The 16,110-nt window shown below is 42.6% G+C and overlaps 1 protein-coding gene across 9 annotated transcripts in view; it reads left to right on the forward strand.

Annotated features, from left to right (window-relative positions):
- FOXP1 (forkhead box P1) overlaps positions 1-16,110 on the forward strand; it is a 383,317-nt gene that overhangs the window by 276,122 nt on the left and 91,085 nt on the right. For 7 of the 9 annotated variants that reach the window (XM_029918730.1, XM_029918734.1, XM_029918735.1 and 4 more), the window contains 2 exons: positions 11,058-11,195; positions 12,243-12,332. In XM_029918730.1, coding sequence (XP_029774590.1) covers positions 11,058-11,195; positions 12,243-12,332 — 228 coding nt within the window. Of the gene's footprint in view, positions 1-6; positions 75-11,057; positions 11,196-12,242; positions 12,333-16,110 lie in introns of those variants that run through there. The other 2 variants (XM_029918737.1, XM_029918732.1) reach the window with 2 other exon arrangements.

A 16,110-nucleotide genomic window follows, 5' to 3' on the forward strand; every position in this document is an offset into this window, starting at 1 on the left:
CGGACCCCACGCCCGGCCCGCGCGGGCGCCCCGAGCCGGCTCCGCGCGCCTGGCGGCTACATGGAGAGTGTCAGGTTGGTCCCTATGATTGATCTTTGCCGTTCTGCTCTCCTTCCCCGGGCTCCGCGGTGCCAGCTTCCTGGGGCCTCACCGGGGAAGGGCTGGAGCGCCAGAGGGTTTCCAAGTTGAGTCTTTTTAAAAAATAATAACAACAGCCGCTGTTTACCAACTTGGGTGGGAGTTGCGCTCTGGAAGTGGAGGAGGGGGAGGGAAGCAAGAGGTGGGATGAAGGGAGCTACAGGCCTGTGAGTCCTGGAGAGAGAGGTTTTCCCCCCTTCCTCGCTCGCTCTTTTTTTTTTTTTTTTTTTTTAATGTTCATGGGTGGGGTGTAGTTGAGAGTTGGAGGAAGTCCTGCTTGTGTGCTGCTCTCGCGCTCTCTCTCTCTCTTTTTCGTTCGCAATTCATTTTCTGCTGGTCTGGCCTTCACGCAGCCACTTTGGTAAAGCCCTCGCCATCACTCCATTCGGGGACGTATCTGGGGTGTGATTTATGTCACTTTTCAGAGCGTGTGAAATATACAAGGAGCCTTCCATCGCAGTGTAACCCGTGTGGATGTTTCTTTGCTTCTGATAGTTTGTTTCTATATCTGTCTTAGGCTATTTTCAGCTTAGCTGTTTAAATTCAAGGAGTTCACACACAGCGGAGGGGGAAGGGGGTGAAATAAAGCCCACACCAAAACAGGCGGGCCTAGGAAGGGACAGGGACACTCAGGCAGGTTGGGGAGTCTCCGCCTCTGTTGATTTACCTAGCCGGCTAATTAAGTAGGGAGCAGGGTTTAGGGTAGGGCGGGCAGCCGACTGAGGAATTGCCACGGGGTACTCCAGTCTTCCCCTGCTCTGAATGTAACTCACTCAACTGTCAACACTGCCTGAAAGAGGGTCAGTGGAAAAGGAGACTACTCCCCACCCCCAACCCAGAGTCGTGATGGGAAGGAGGGGACCTTTAGGAAGTGGGTGGTAAAGTTTTAGAGCAAAGTACATATAGACTCTTCCTCTTTGGGATTAACTCCTTCAGGGCCTACCAGTTACAAAGAAAATATAATAAATTTATATTCTTGTCCACACAGACCAAATGTTCTAATCAAGCCAGTTTAAAAATGCAAATCATCTAATTTCCATAGATTCCAACATTCTGAAAGTGACACATTTGGGGGGAAAATTAAGCCTGATAACAGGAAATGTGAATCATACTATCAATGACTAATCTGCTTAAGAAAAAAAAATAAGTTACATTTATTTTGTCATTAGGAAGTCAGGGTTAAGAAGCCCCCGTTTCTTTTAGTTTAATTGAAGCTTTTTATTTTAGAAGTGGCCTGGTATCGGGGTTTTTTGTTCGTTTGTTTGTCATAGATTTTCTAAGAGTAATGTGTATGTGCAGTGAGAGGTGGCTGTGTGGTAAAGTGTTCAAGCTAGCATGTCATTGTCAAAGACCTCAAACATGATCACATTGAGATTCTCGGTTAGGATTTGATGTGTTGCTGTTGTTGAAAAGAATGCAAAGCTTTCTTGAATGTTAAGACTCATCACTAAGTAAACCCGTTAAAGACAGAAGCATTCTAAATACCCTTCGCATAAATTGAAAAAAAATGTCTCCTTGTATTTTATGTGATTCTTTGTAGCTGCCTGACACATTTCAGTGAAAAGTGTGTAAAAATGAAACCAAAACACAGACTGCCTACCCAGAGACAGTGGCTGACTTACTCTAGGATGTGATAGAGTTGAACTGAAAACGGATTGGGCTGACACTTGATAATCAAAGTTGATTTATTGTTCATTAGTACTGCATTAGCCCTTTCAGGCAAGACAGTTATTTGTGTAGTGGCCTGTCAAGAGCGAGACTGCAAGCACCTGTCATTTCTAAGGCAGGAGATAAGCAACTAAATATTAAGATGATGCAAATAAAAATACATTGGCGTAGCTAAAGGGCCATACGATCATAATTTTTTCTTTAAAAAAAAACGGTTCCGTATCCATAGGAAGAAATCTCCTAGAGGTGTATTTTTTTTTTAAACCACAAGGACTACTTCTAGAATGAAAGCAAGGGGCCTTATATCCTCCTGTTTACTCTAAGAACTTTCTTTCCTACTCGTATGTGCAGTTCATCTGATAAAAGCTGATCAGTTAAAGAAGTAAGTCTAACATGTCACTTATTTAATTTGAGTAATTCAAGAAATGTAGGCTTCCCATGTGTGTTGTTTTTAAATAAACATATTTCATTAAATGAAATGATTGTATGAACATGTGATGACATCATAGGTAAGCTATGATAATGTCAGATAATAATGTCAAGTGCATTTTCTGCAACATGTTTCACCCCCCGATTTTTTTTTTCTTCCCTCCCTGGGAGCGAATGATCTCATGACATATAATAGAAAACAACCTAAGTGTCAAAAGAAAACAAAATTAGTGAACTTTTGTCTGCAGCCATAGAAACGCGGATTAACTCATATTTTTCCAGAGGATGGAATGGAAACATTCTGCATGAGGATCTATAGTGTATTGTCTTCTCAGAATTTTCATTTGACAGGGATTTTAGAGCCTGTGATCTTAATTAAATCTCAACTAGCTGCAATAATGCGTCTAAAAGCATGCAGTGTTGCGTAGCCTTGCTCAGTTGGTAAACCGTAAATCATCAGAAAGCTTATGATAGGAATGGTTGGTTTGAATTTTGTTGTTGTTGTTGTTTGCAGTTAAATGTACCTTAAAAACAAAACCCTCACCATTGCTGCCTTGTCACGCTGTCAGGAGCTGTCACTTGAAAGATAAACTCTTTGATGACACTGACCATTTCTGCAACTTTTCAGTCAGCCTCCACACAATTACAAGATACAGAGAAATTAAAATCCAGGTTAATTAAAAGCAATAAAATTCCAGATTTATCTTGGTGAATGTGGCAGAAGTGTGTTTGAGTTACCATGTTTCTGAGATAATCAGGAGAGAATATTGTGACCAGCTTCTCAGCCTGAACGAAAATTTGAGTAAAATTTGAATTGGCGAAAAAGAAGGTTGGAGGGATTTATTTTATTGTGTGGTTTAGCTGTAGATGAACATCAGTAAAGAGAAACTTTACACAAGGCTCTTAGTAACTGGTCAAATATCAGAGCCAGTTAGAATCCGCTTCTGGGGTTTATAGGCAAGGGAAAAAGCAGCAACAGTTGACCAGAGAAGGTCGGAATAAATAAATACGTAAACTGCATCTCTGTGTGTTACGTGTTAACATAGGAATTCGGTGACAAGGAATAATCATTAAATAGCTGTTAACTAGTCCAGGTTTTACAGAAACTACCAGAGCTTGTGCATACTGGATTATTTACCTTTAGAGCCTTTTAATCAGCTCTTTTTAACTACCGCAATTTTTGGTGCCTGTGTCTGCTCTAGTAGAAGAAGTTGTCTACATAGAGGAATTAGAGAAAGCGGTCTTGTTGATACATTGATTTTATACACCTTTGTACATAATATTTCTTATAAAGCTGGAATGATGTTGCTGGTGAGCTGTTAATCTTTGGGGGCAAACGAGGAGTGCAGGCATACGTGTACCTGCCAGGCTAGATTTGGGGGTGGTCATAGCTCTCTAAGCTAAATGTGTTTTTGTTTGGTGAAAGGTTTCTTTTCTTGGAAGCAGCATGATATTTCTGGACATTCGTTTTAGTCATTCCGTAGTGGGCAAATACTTCTTTTCCTCCTCATGCATGGCATTCTACATTTAGCTTTGTTTTCTCTCATTAAAAAAAGAAAAGAAAATTCAGGTACCTCTTAGTTTAAGATCCTCTGCGCATGGTAGGGACTCGAATTGTCTGGAAAGAGCTAAACTGGGCCTCCACTTTAGGATTGTAGGAATAATCTTCTCTGCGTCTCTCTTCCAACCTGGCAGTTTGTTTGAAGAGAAATTAATTTGGAATGAGAAAAATGAATATTGAACACATGCATCATACCTCAGTTTTCAAATCTGGTTAAAAGCACCTCATCAGTGACTGTGCAGGCTAAATGTTAGGGTGCACTTTTTAAGGATACCTTGGTATCGTGTTTTAATTTTTAAGCTTTATCTTGCCCTGAAATCTAAAACATCATTGTTCAAATAACTGAGAACAAGGTAAATCAACAACATCAAAAAGGTCGGCTGCTGTGATTTCTCAAGGGCTTGTTATTTTGTACTTCCCAATTCTATTTGATGTCTTGACAAAACAAGATGACACAGGGGAGAATACATTAAATTTTGATTTTTTTCATCTAACCTGTTACAGCTGTGGCAGCTTAATTCCTTTTACTTTTTCCTGAAGATGGTTTTTTGCACAATTACTCTAATTGTCATACCACTTCACAAGGCGGGTCCTCACGGGTTTCCCATTTGCCTTGATTTTACTAGGCATTTTTGAACATATTTTGACCTTTAACACGTCGGGAGCTTTTGGTTGGGCTTCGTCTTCATTAGAAATAAATCACTGAATGGTGAGATTGTCAAAGAAGCAACTGATGTTTTCTCATTAGAATCTAATTTGCACCCCTTAGCTTAACTGTGATGTATCAGGTGCAGGTGTTGGAAGCGGGCGTGAGAAACTGAACAATTTGAGAAACTTAAGTTGTAATTCTAAAACAGGGGGATTGTACAGCCAGCAAGGCCTTATAAAACTTTGGAGTGATCTAATTTGGGCCGACCTGCCTGTTTAAATCCAAAGGTAGTCAGTCCCTCCGAATCTCATCATGGGGGGCGGGGGTGGGGGGTATACAAAATTGCAAATTTAATTTTTGGTCTTAGAAAATTGTCTTATGGACAAAAGAGAAACATTTTACTTTTCTTCGTTGAACAGTATCCCTCAACTCACAACTGTTTGTGCGAGCTGTATCCTTTTACTCTCCTCCCGTGTGTGTCTCCAAGAGCACTGGTCCGGTTGCTGTCTCTCTTCTCTATTTTTGAATAATGCTAAGTGAAGTTAGGAAGCCAAGGCCTCTGCCATTTCTCTTCAGGAGCTAACGAACTGTGGATGGACTCTTTTCCTAGGGTTCCTTCTTGGGATAGTATGCCCCTCCTCCTGTCTGCAGCCCTTAAAAGTGATTTTTGTTGTTGTTGTTAATACCAGCTGTCATAGCAGGTTTGATCCCCGTACCCTACATCATTTGCCATCGCTCCTACCCTCCTACGGGAGAAGGACTGAGGAAGGAAACAAGAGGCATTTTCTCTTGATTTAAATAATAATAATAATAGTTGCTAAGTTGACAAGATCAGTGCTTACTGGATGATTATTTTCCTATGTAGCTTCCATTGTTTCCTGTATTTAACAGTTGCTAATGGGAAAAGCGATTTAATTTATGTAAACTTTACATTTTTATGCAAATGAATCTGATATTTATTAGAGCCAAAACAATTATGCTGGCACTTAGTGGAGTAACCTTGGATGCATGGGAAATGTTACCGGAGAGCAGGGGAGGTTCCCCTAATGCCTCTGCTGTAAACAAATAGGAATTTCTGCCACTTTTTTTTTTAACGATTTAAAGACAAAAGAAGAGCTCCGAGAGCTTCACCAGAGATTGCTTATTAGGGATGATAACCTGAAATAACTCCTGATTGGCAGACCAGTCTTGGCCATACAATTCTTCCTGGAAGAAAGATAGCCTCTCTTGATAGAATGTAATAAACAAAATGATAAAAAATGAAATGCTAATTGCATTTTAAAGAGCTCTTTTTTTCTAAAATTTTAATAGGTGGTTGTATTGTTACTGAGAGAACAGTTATGCTAATGACTGACTACTTAGATGATTTTGCATTAATATAATAACCATTACCTGCCTTAATGCTTTGTACAGTATTGTGGCAAAATAGCTAACTCTAAAAGAGTTCTACGGAAAAGCAGAATTCCATAATGAAACAGAATTATACTTTCCACATGAATAGCAGGCTCTTTTTTATTTTTTGAAGACTGAAATATTATGTCAGAAATGTATTTTCTTTCCTCCATGATACAGCTGCCTTGCATGGTATCTGTGTGTGTGTGTGTGTGTGTGTGTGTGTGTGTTTTCTCTTTTCTTTCTTTCTAAATACCATGGGGAATAGATAGAAGCTTCCTAACTTTTCTGTTTGCCAATATAGCAGTTGTATCCATTGGCTTATTAATTATGAAAACTGATCTTTCTCAGAGGGGTAACGGTGTAGTAATTATTTTCTTTTATACAGGCTAGCATCCATTGGTCATAGGAAATTTGGCAGAGTTGGGGGGGTTGTTTTTTTAAATGAGGTTACTTTCTTGGTTTGGTTTGGTGTTAATGTTCTGGAGCTTTCTAATTTAATTTTTTTTGCTTTTGTTACTTAATGAACCAGGTAACACTTCCTAACCTGGTCACCTATCATCCATACACAGCCTGAAGTCTGGAAGGGACTCAAGTTCCCTGAGACACACACGTGCTGAATAACAGAGATTAGAATTGGTTTCTAAATTATTGATCCAGATTAATGGAAATAAAACAGTACTTAAGGTTTTTTTTTTTTGTCTTCTCATTTTCACTATTTGTATACAGAGCAATTATGAGAAGATGCTGATTACAAAATTTGTGTCTATTTACCCCAGGCCGCATTTACTTGTAGTTAACATGAGTGTAAAGAGGAAGAAAAAAAATGATAGCATGTTATTTCCAGTACTTATATTGTGTCATCTCCCCTCCCACCCAATTCCTCCAATTGTCTCCTAGATTAGAAATGAGTATTGTTTCTATGGGCGTTTTTATTTGTTTGTTTGCTTTTTAGATATTTTCCCCTCCCTTTTATTTTTCCACCTGCCTTTCCCCAGTGGGGATCAAAGAAATGAACACAAGGCTTATTATTTTCATAGTCTTCTGGCTGTTCAGATGATGGAAAGTCAATCTGAAGTAAAAGAAACTGTATCAGGCAGAACTGACCCAACGGTGTCTGGGCTTTCACCAGCGCTTGCTGGTGCTAGGACGGCTCCCCAGGTACTGGCATCAAGGTAGTAGCAGGTCCATACTAGCAGCGTCCCGTCCCGAGGGCCAGGCACGGCAGAATTTCTGCCATTCCCACAGGTTCATGTGCACCTGGGATCAGCCACACCCAAATGGTATCAGTCAACAGTGTACCGTGCCGTGTGTTTTTTTAATTCACGTTTTCCTCTTGAAACTCAGGGAAAGAGTGTTAACTGTGTGTGTGTGTGTGTGTGTGTGTGTGTGTGCACGCGCGTGCATGTGCCTGTGTGTTTTTAAATTCAGTTTTGTATGTTAGCATTCTTTAAATGTCTGCCAGAAGTTTAATTTGAATTTCTGATCCCTGAAGGCAGCTAGACAGAATCATTCTAGTTCTTCATAAATTGCCTTCTATGATTCATTGTTAACTCATAAAACATACTCATTTCTATATTCTCAAACAGTTAAGGTAGTTACAGCATCAGGGATATAATTTTTTTTTGCACTATCTTTAAATTGTCATTTGAGAAAGAAATCAAGAATTAGTTTAAACTCCCAGGTAAGGCATGGGCCCCGTAGCACCATCAGAATTTATTGTTTTTATCTCAAGGAGGGTAAGGTAAATGGCATAGAATCTGGGGGAAAAATATAAAGTTTAGTTTTGACTGAATACTCTCAGAGAGAGGCCCATAAATAGCAGAGCACTGTAGTTAAAAACTCACATGACTGTTTTAAATACTATTGATTTAAACCACTGGCTAGATTTTATGAATCAAAGTGTAATTTCTAAGCTTTGGCCATATTTCTCAATGCTAAAGCACTCTCTCTTGTGTGCCTTTAGCTGCTTTCCAGACATTCAACACAGGATTAAATGATAGTAGTTACAGTGATCAATAGGTTAAGACCGGTACAATCACTCTTGCCGCTAATGACCTCAGTAGTAATGGGCAATAAAGTGTGGACTGTAATAGCCTCTCGCTGGTACTGTGTGCCCTTTGACTCCTGGTATTAGTAGGGACTAGCTACATGAAAAAGTTGGGCATTGGGAGTTCAGAGACTGGATATGCAGGCTATATTTCTTAACTATTTAAAACCTTAATCTGTGCTCAGATTCCCCCCTCCCCCCATGCCCCCTTTTCTACCCCATAGTGATTTCTGGTCCATTTGGATATATTTGTGAAAGCCTTCCATAACCTATTTTTGAGCCATGTCAGAGCAGAAACTTGGGGAAATCTGAGTTTTACCGCATTTATAATAAATTAAGCCCAAGCCCACCTTTGAAAGGCTCACGAGCAAACTGGTGTGAAAGTGTGGTTTCAGACAGTAAAAGCAAAGTTAAGGCCATCAGGATATAATAGCCTACCTCTGGTTTTTCAGAGAACCCGATCACCAGGCAGGAGGATTACTCAGGCTTCTTGCCTCTTTCCCTCCTTTGGCTGTGCCTACTACTTTAGCATTTTATTACTCATCAGCACCTCCATCAAAATGTCCAAAGGGAAACAGAAGAGGAGACTCAAGTTCGTTTTACTGTTCAGTAACATGACTGCAAACATTGAATAAATAATCCTGGGAAAAGTACGTTTAACTATTGGCTGTCTGTAAGGGTTTCTGTCAGTCCTGTGTCTGTATATGTCAATCCCTTTTTTTTTAACTTTAAAAATCGATTTTCTTGAACTATACTTTACATACAATACAATGCACTCATTTTAAGTGTACAGTTGGAAGAATTTGACAGTTGAGTACATTTGTGTGCCTACCACCCTAGTCGAGATAGTTGGCATTTTCATCACCCCCAGAAGCTCTCTCGTGCCCCTTTCAAACCTAGGCTCTTCATAGTTCTTTCAAAAATTGTGACCAAGAGATAGGTTATTCCTAGGATGACTTCTATTATAACACTGTTAATTTCACATCCATCACCAGTTTCGATCTTACACCACCCTATTCCTGTTTTCCTGTTCATCACCATCAGAAATCTGGCTCAAGAATATTTATATTGTACATCATCCAAGAAACGCAGAGGAAAAAAGAAACCTTAAACATGGTTCTTTTGTTTGCTTAATCAAACCTCCCTCTGTGATGATGCAACCTTCAAGCAAAAGTAAACTTCTATTGTGATACGTTGGCTTTAGCAGCTCACAGGATAGTGATTGGCACCCAGTACATTTTGAAAAATTCAAAAAGTTTCTTGTGTGTGAACACAAAGTAGACTAATTGGAATTAATTTATAGATGGTTAGATGTTTTGATAATGCCTTCTTGTGTTTGCCCTAGATTGAATGCAAGTTCACTGTTCTAATCATTGGTGATATTTCGTGCTGTGAAGTAGCTTTTTAAAAGGATAATTTATCCATTCATATACATCTGTCCCTTTTTGCATATAAAAATATTCAGACATGCCCATCTGTTTTAAATTACAGTGTATCTACATCTACACTTAAAAGGCCACCGCAATAGGAAGAATTTGTTGATGACCTTCCAGAGTTAGGTTAATGAAATTTTTCAAAGGTTCTAGCTGGTGTTTTCCAAAGAGTGCAAAACTTGCACACAAACTTCTCCCCCTCCCCCCCGCACAAAACATCCCCACAACAACAGTGGAGGATGTTCACTGTACATGAATCTGACCTTCAGGAACCATTTTTAGTTCATCAAAATTAGTGATGCTGAGAAATCGGGACATCAGTGCATAATGACTGTGAAATTAGGAATGAGAGCTCGCTATGCAAATGACAGGACAAATCATGTGAAAAAGTCAAGATAAACTGCATATTAAGACATTATGTTACATAAAATTAATACTGCCTTTCTCCCTTTTGCTTACTGCTCCCCTGAAAGATTTTTTAAATTCTTTTATCTTCTGATCAGCTATTGTCTGCCAGATTTTTTTTTTTAAGTGGCACACAGGCAAAGTGCAAAACATGTTATTACCTTTTATTGTAATACATGAGATGACAGGAGATCCTTTTTAACAAAGTATATCCTTTACTGCTTCTAGCTTCTTGCTGTCACATGTTTGATTAGAAACCAAAGAAAAGTAAGATGCTTAAATATTACTGTTAGAAGACATACAGGTTTTGTCTTTCCTTTCATTGTTTTTTTTTTTTCCTTTCCTTTTTATTTGGGGGGGGGCGATTTTTCGTGAAATAGTCTTCTTGTATTACGGGGACTGACAAAATGGTTCTCATGTAGTCTGCAAATTAAACACAAGTGCAGTGATTATTTTGAATAGCTAAATTACATTCTAGAAAGCTTGCAGAATTCATAGCATTGTCATTAGGTATCCGCTTGAATACAATTTGTGTAACCTTGGCCAAGACAGCCTGTCATTTTAATGTCAGTGTTTTATCGGAACAAGACATCATCCTTTCAGATACAGTGTGCAGGTTCCTTGCAAAGATGCCCGTGCAGAAACGTGTTAACAGTTGCAAATATGAAATGCTATCAAGTTCATCACTGTAGCTGTTTGTCACTGAAATGTCATGGAAAGCAGCTTTTAATGGTATCACACGGCATATGAAAGAATGGAGACATCTGTATGCTGGGTGAATAAGGAAGGGTAAAAGGCATCATAGGAAAGGTCTATGTTGAAGTTCGCAAGGTGCGTCCAGGGTTCAGTTACCCACAGGACTGAGCTTTCAATTGACCGTTCTTAAAATCACCATCCACACAGTAAGTGGACCATATGAGCTGCCATCGAGAAGGCACTGCCTCCCATTTGCCTTCTTCCCTAAAACAAAATTCAAGTTTTTGTGAAACTTCCCACAGCTGATTGTCACTAGAGACCCTTAATAAATTGAGATCGTTCTGACAGAACCCCAGATAGCATCTGTTCAGCCTTGACTCCTTGTCCACTTGCAAGACTGGCCTGCACACCTGTCAGTGCTGCGAGGCCTTCTTTTGTTTTTCTTCATTTCGCATAAACTCCATAATCGATTAAATAGGATCTGTCTCCCCAACCCCTCTGGAGACATACCCCATGCGTGGGAAACTGGTCAGCTCTTGAAGCGGGCTCGTGACAGTCTGCCGCTGACCCCGGAAAGCTGAGTGCTGCGTGCGCGCAATTTCCTGGCTTCCTATTTATCCTTCATTAACGTTCTAGGTTCCCGTGTCAGTGGCTATGATGACACCTCAAGTTATCACTCCCCAGCAAATGCAGCAGATCCTCCAGCAACAGGTGCTGAGCCCTCAGCAGCTCCAGGTCCTCCTCCAGCAGCAGCAGGCCCTCATGCTCCAACAGGTAACCGCCCATCCTCCTCCTCACAGGGCCGGTGACTCCATTCACCGTCCCCTGCCCCTGACCAGATCCCTGTCCCATGAACAGAAGGCAGAGCAGGGTGGCTGGGGCAGGACGCAGAGAGCAGACCGGACCCCTGAATAATTGATTTTACTTTGCATCCCGAAAAGGGAGGGACCCCACCAAAGCGACAAGGGGTTGGGCCCGGAGAGTACCTGAAGGACTGAGATTAGGGCTGTCATTGACCTTGGTAAGGAGTAAAATCTTTTCAGTTTAGGTGGCCTTACGCTCTTGTATTTGGTCAGCCCAGGGGCTTCTAAGTGATATCAGTCAAAGCAGAATGGGGAGCATGTTAGGAGCAGGTTTACGTGTGACAGCTCTCAAAGTCCCCATCTCAACTCAGAAGCTCGCAGAAGTTTTCCTTTTAAACATAAAGAGACCTTTCAGAGTTGGTTCCTTTTCAGGGGCGGGGTTGACTTTGCTTCTCAAATGAATGCCGATGCAGAAATGAACTTGTGGCTGCCATTGTGCCCTGGGGCCCTAACATTCACACTTCATGGATACCCCAACCAAAGGGGAACAGAAGCAGAGAGACAGAAGCTGCCAGGGTGACATGGTGGGGGCAGGAGGTAGAGGAAGCTCCTCATGCTGTTGGTGCAGGCGCAGCGACCAGCCCCCAGCCCGCCACACTGGCCAGCCCCATTCCCTCAGAGAGCATGCGCACACTCCGCGGCAGCGTCCGCCAGGCTCTCTCCAGGCAAGGGCACTCTGGCTTTGTTGTACCACCAAAGGTCATTCCTTGCCTTATTTTAATTAGTTTGTGCAGAAAACGGTATGTTTTTCGCCAGTTCATTTTGGAGATTACTTTTCAAACAATAATGCCAAGAATAGTCAGTGTGCGCTGAAATTTATGGTCGCGTTTCAAACTAAAGGTCAGGCCGTTACAGATAAAAGGATGCTATTTTTCAAATCGCAGCTGTAGATGGCACCGAAAGGGACAGTGGGCTGGCGCTACCCTCTGTTACTTACCGCCCTCTCTTTCCTTTGTAGCAGCAGCTTCAAGAGTTTTATAAAAAACAACAGGAACAGTTGCAGCTTCAGCTTTTACAACAACAACATGCTGGAAAACAGCCTAAAGAGGTACCGACAATACATATTTTACTTTCAAACCACAGATCCCAGAGGACTATCTAGTGACCATTAAACTGTCATTCATCTTTTAAATGATTGCACACCCGAGCTATCAGTTCTCAGCTCTCAGGCCGCGAGGCAATGTCCTGTTCTCCCCGACGTGTCTCCGGGTTCCACTTGCTCGCTGCCCCGTGCTTGACGCCAGCACCGCGGCAGGCGTCCTGTTGGTGAGCGGGATGGCGGGCAGCCCCGTCGAGGCTCCTCGCGCAGACCGGTAAAATCGGGGGCCAAGGAGGGCAGCACGTTAGGCGCACTTTTACCTGGACACGCAGCCGGGATTTTCCCCAGCTCAGAGAGCTCAGGTGTGCAGGGGATGGCCCTTCCCTTTGCAAGAGTCATCTCTTGCGAGGTTGGACAGACAGTAAGGTCAGAACAAGAGTCAGCCTTCCTGTCTGTCTCCGTGCAACTTCTCACGAGTTGCATGCCTATGGTCATTGCTCCGGGCAGGTAGGAGATGGCACGAGTTTCCGGGAAGACCCTGCCCTGGAGCTCGGGGGACCTGCGCTTCGCTGGCATGCAGGTGTATCACCGTGACTCTTGCCCAGGCCGCAGCACCTCATTAGGTGACCGTGTCAGCTCCGGAAGTGGCCAGGGCTTCCCAGGGAGAGATTCCGAGTCTCCCCTTCCGTGCACCGCCAGGTCGGAGTATCCTCGGGCACATGTGCGTTATCCTGACATCTTTCTACGGATTCCATCCTACCCGATGGCACTTGCCTCCTCATGTTCTTATGACGGACTGGAATTCTTTTCACCTGTTCACCTTGGGATGACACAGTCTGTAGTTGGGGAACAGATTACGGTCCAGTTTAGCGGCCTCTTCGCTGGCCCTAAGGAAGCAGCCACTTCCCGTTAGTTCGGCAGGAGCCTTACACACCGACTCCACATGCCTGCTGTGCCTCATGTGAGCGTGAATGCCGGGCGGCACTAGTTTTCCACCCTGGGAATGACACACATGCTCTTCCTTGGCTGGCTCCTCCCTCGGCATCAGTGGGGCACTTGATGCGTGCCCTGCCTGGTTTTCACCCTGCCTTCCTGTTCAGCAGCCTGGATGCAAACCCCTGCAGAGTAGGGGCAGTTTGGGGGTGAAGGGGAGGAGGTGTTTCAATGAAAATGCGGACACAACCTAAGTACGGTGGCGCGCTACCGGGCGCTGCTCTAATAAAAAAGGGAACAGATTAAAAAGTGTCTAAAATGTAAATCTAAAGGACTAACAGTAATTAAAATGGAAATGGCCCAGGGAGGGAAGGCATGTAATTGTGAGATATCACTGTGCAGAAGGCTCTCAGCTTTGTTTTGCTGGCTGTTTTTCTAATTCAGTAGGGCTTACTCATCAGTGGCAGTTCAATGCGCGTTAATGACTCTGGGATTGCAGGCATCACTCTGGACAAAGAAATGATTATTGTGCGGTCAAAAGAAGTTCAAAGACAAGAAGGGAATTTCAGTTTTTTCCTTAGAGATCCACATTCAAGAGCATATAAATTAAGCCAAATGTTAAAAACCACAGTCTGAAAGCTGACTTCAAAGTCACAACTCTCTAATTAATGAACTGCGAGCTTCAGTTTGGACAAGTTGTGGTTTGATGCGCCCATAAATCAACATGACAGGCCTGTTTCACAGTCTCAGACAGTGCTTGTCATTGAGTCACATCAGATGTAAACACAGCAGAAAAAAGAAGGGATATGAAGGAGGTGCAATTGATCAACAGAATTGGTAAAAACCCACTTTTGAAGCACATTATGCATGATCACAGGAAATGGTTACAGCCTCAAGAGGTTTCCCCTTCTGCTATTGCTTTTTTGAATCAGATTTCTAACAGCCTTCAAAAGGGAGAATAAGAATTATGGAGTTTCTCCCCTGTGGCTCGCAGGCAATAACCCCCTGTTGTTATTTTGTGCTTCTTTCTTTTCAAAGGCATCAAAATTTAGTTTTTTAAAGATCTTTAACTCTATATTTGAAGACAAACAAAAAAGGGCTGCCACTGTCATTCTTATCAGTTACCAGGGATTGTGTTTTTTCTTTCTGTTGCCACTTCTTATTAACCTCTTATTTGGTCTGGTAGACATAGTTTGGAATGCACGTCTGCACGCTGCGAGAACATGAAAGTTCAGATGAGCTCAGAGGGCAGATCAAGAAATGTGAAGGCGAAAGTTACACAGCAGAAGGAAGGATAAAAGTTAACTCGCCCAAATTGCCGCTGTCAGAAAGGGGGGCATGTCGGCACGTAGCCATTATGATGGTGGCGCCCGAGTTTGGGAAGGGAGCCGGGGAGAGAAGGGAGAACTTCAGACCAGAACAAGGAGAAGGTGAGACGACATGGTGGCCCGTTGGCCTCCATAGGGCAGGAGCTTTGCTGTGGTCCTATTTTGTCGTCCACTCCCAACGCAAGGGTGACCCAAGACATGGGTAGTCTTAACATCCTCAGGGGTGCCCAGACCCGCGGGTGGGTCTCTGTGGACCCCACTGGGTGTGTTGGTGGCACCAGTGGAGTTGGCTGAGAGCTTTTGCCAGCCGCACTAAGAGGTCCTCACCCTCTTGAGGTCAGGGGGCAGTCTCCTGAACTGATCATCCAGGAGGCGGACCTTTTGTGCTACCGTGAAATAGAGTCACATGGTAGCAATTTCAGGATGTGGACTGGTGGTTAGGATTTTAACAAGGTTTGAGCTTGGTTGTTGACAGATGGAGCAAGTGTATTAATTTACTGAATCCCAAGTCATTAGTGGCTCATAATTTTGAATCGTCAGCCCCTGCCGCCACCGCCACCTTTTTCCCTTTTTTGATTATCTCTGCAGTAAGACACTTGATCCCGAGCCAGAACAGTGTCTCTTCCCTCAACTTTTGTCCAAAGTTGCTTCACCTCGAGGTGTTTCCTTGAGAAAGTCAGGCTCCCCATTGAGGTAGACCTAAGACCTTCTTAGGAGACAGAGCTTTCTGTAGCCCCAAACGGCCTAGTAAGTGACTGCCCATTAACGTTTGACAGAACGGGTGTGGAAAATGGAAGGCAGAATTAATTTTGAGTCAGGCTCAAAAAAACAAACAAAACAAAAAAGATCCCATCCTGTGCGGGTGAGGTAGGCTTAGTTGATTGTTTTAAAAGGGCCGTTTGTCCGGGCAGTTATGACAGTTTATGTTAGGCAGCAGGGAGGAGCCGAAGAAAGGAAAACAGACCTTTGACTGCAGCTCTAGGGAGGGGATCTGAAATGCAAGGTTTATCAGGGCATTTGAGCATTTTAACACTGACTACTGACCTGTCCAGGGGACTGCGTGGAGACCTTTTTTGTATGCATTCAATTGTGAGAAGTAAACAAACGGGCTCGTATCCTGTGTTTGGTAACTGGGTGGGGAGCACGGTTTGGCAACCAGAGTTGCTTTTAAATTCTTTCTCTGGACAATGGGCCTTGTATACTTTTATATCCTGGCTTTTCAAACGTGGACAGCTTTCATGAGCTTTTCCTAGGGATGGCCACAGAGACAACAGAAAAGCCATCCGTCATTTTATATAAATACAAAATTTTTAAACATTTCATTTACAGTAAGACAGGAAACACCCTCCCCAAACTCCAGCACCCCCTCTCTATTATTTTCTACTTCAAGAAGAGCTGGTCCCTCGATCTTTTATTGTGTATCCATGTTGTTGTGTTTTTCCTCTTCCTTCCTTTTTTTAAGTGTCATGAATTAATATCTGTTGAAGAAGTGAAAAAATCATTTTGACATGAATATAACTATCATT

Source organism: Suricata suricatta, chromosome 12 (assembly GCF_006229205.1).
Source record: "Suricata suricatta isolate VVHF042 chromosome 12, meerkat_22Aug2017_6uvM2_HiC, whole genome shotgun sequence".
Classification (NCBI taxonomy): domain Eukaryota; kingdom Metazoa; phylum Chordata; class Mammalia; order Carnivora; family Herpestidae; genus Suricata; species Suricata suricatta.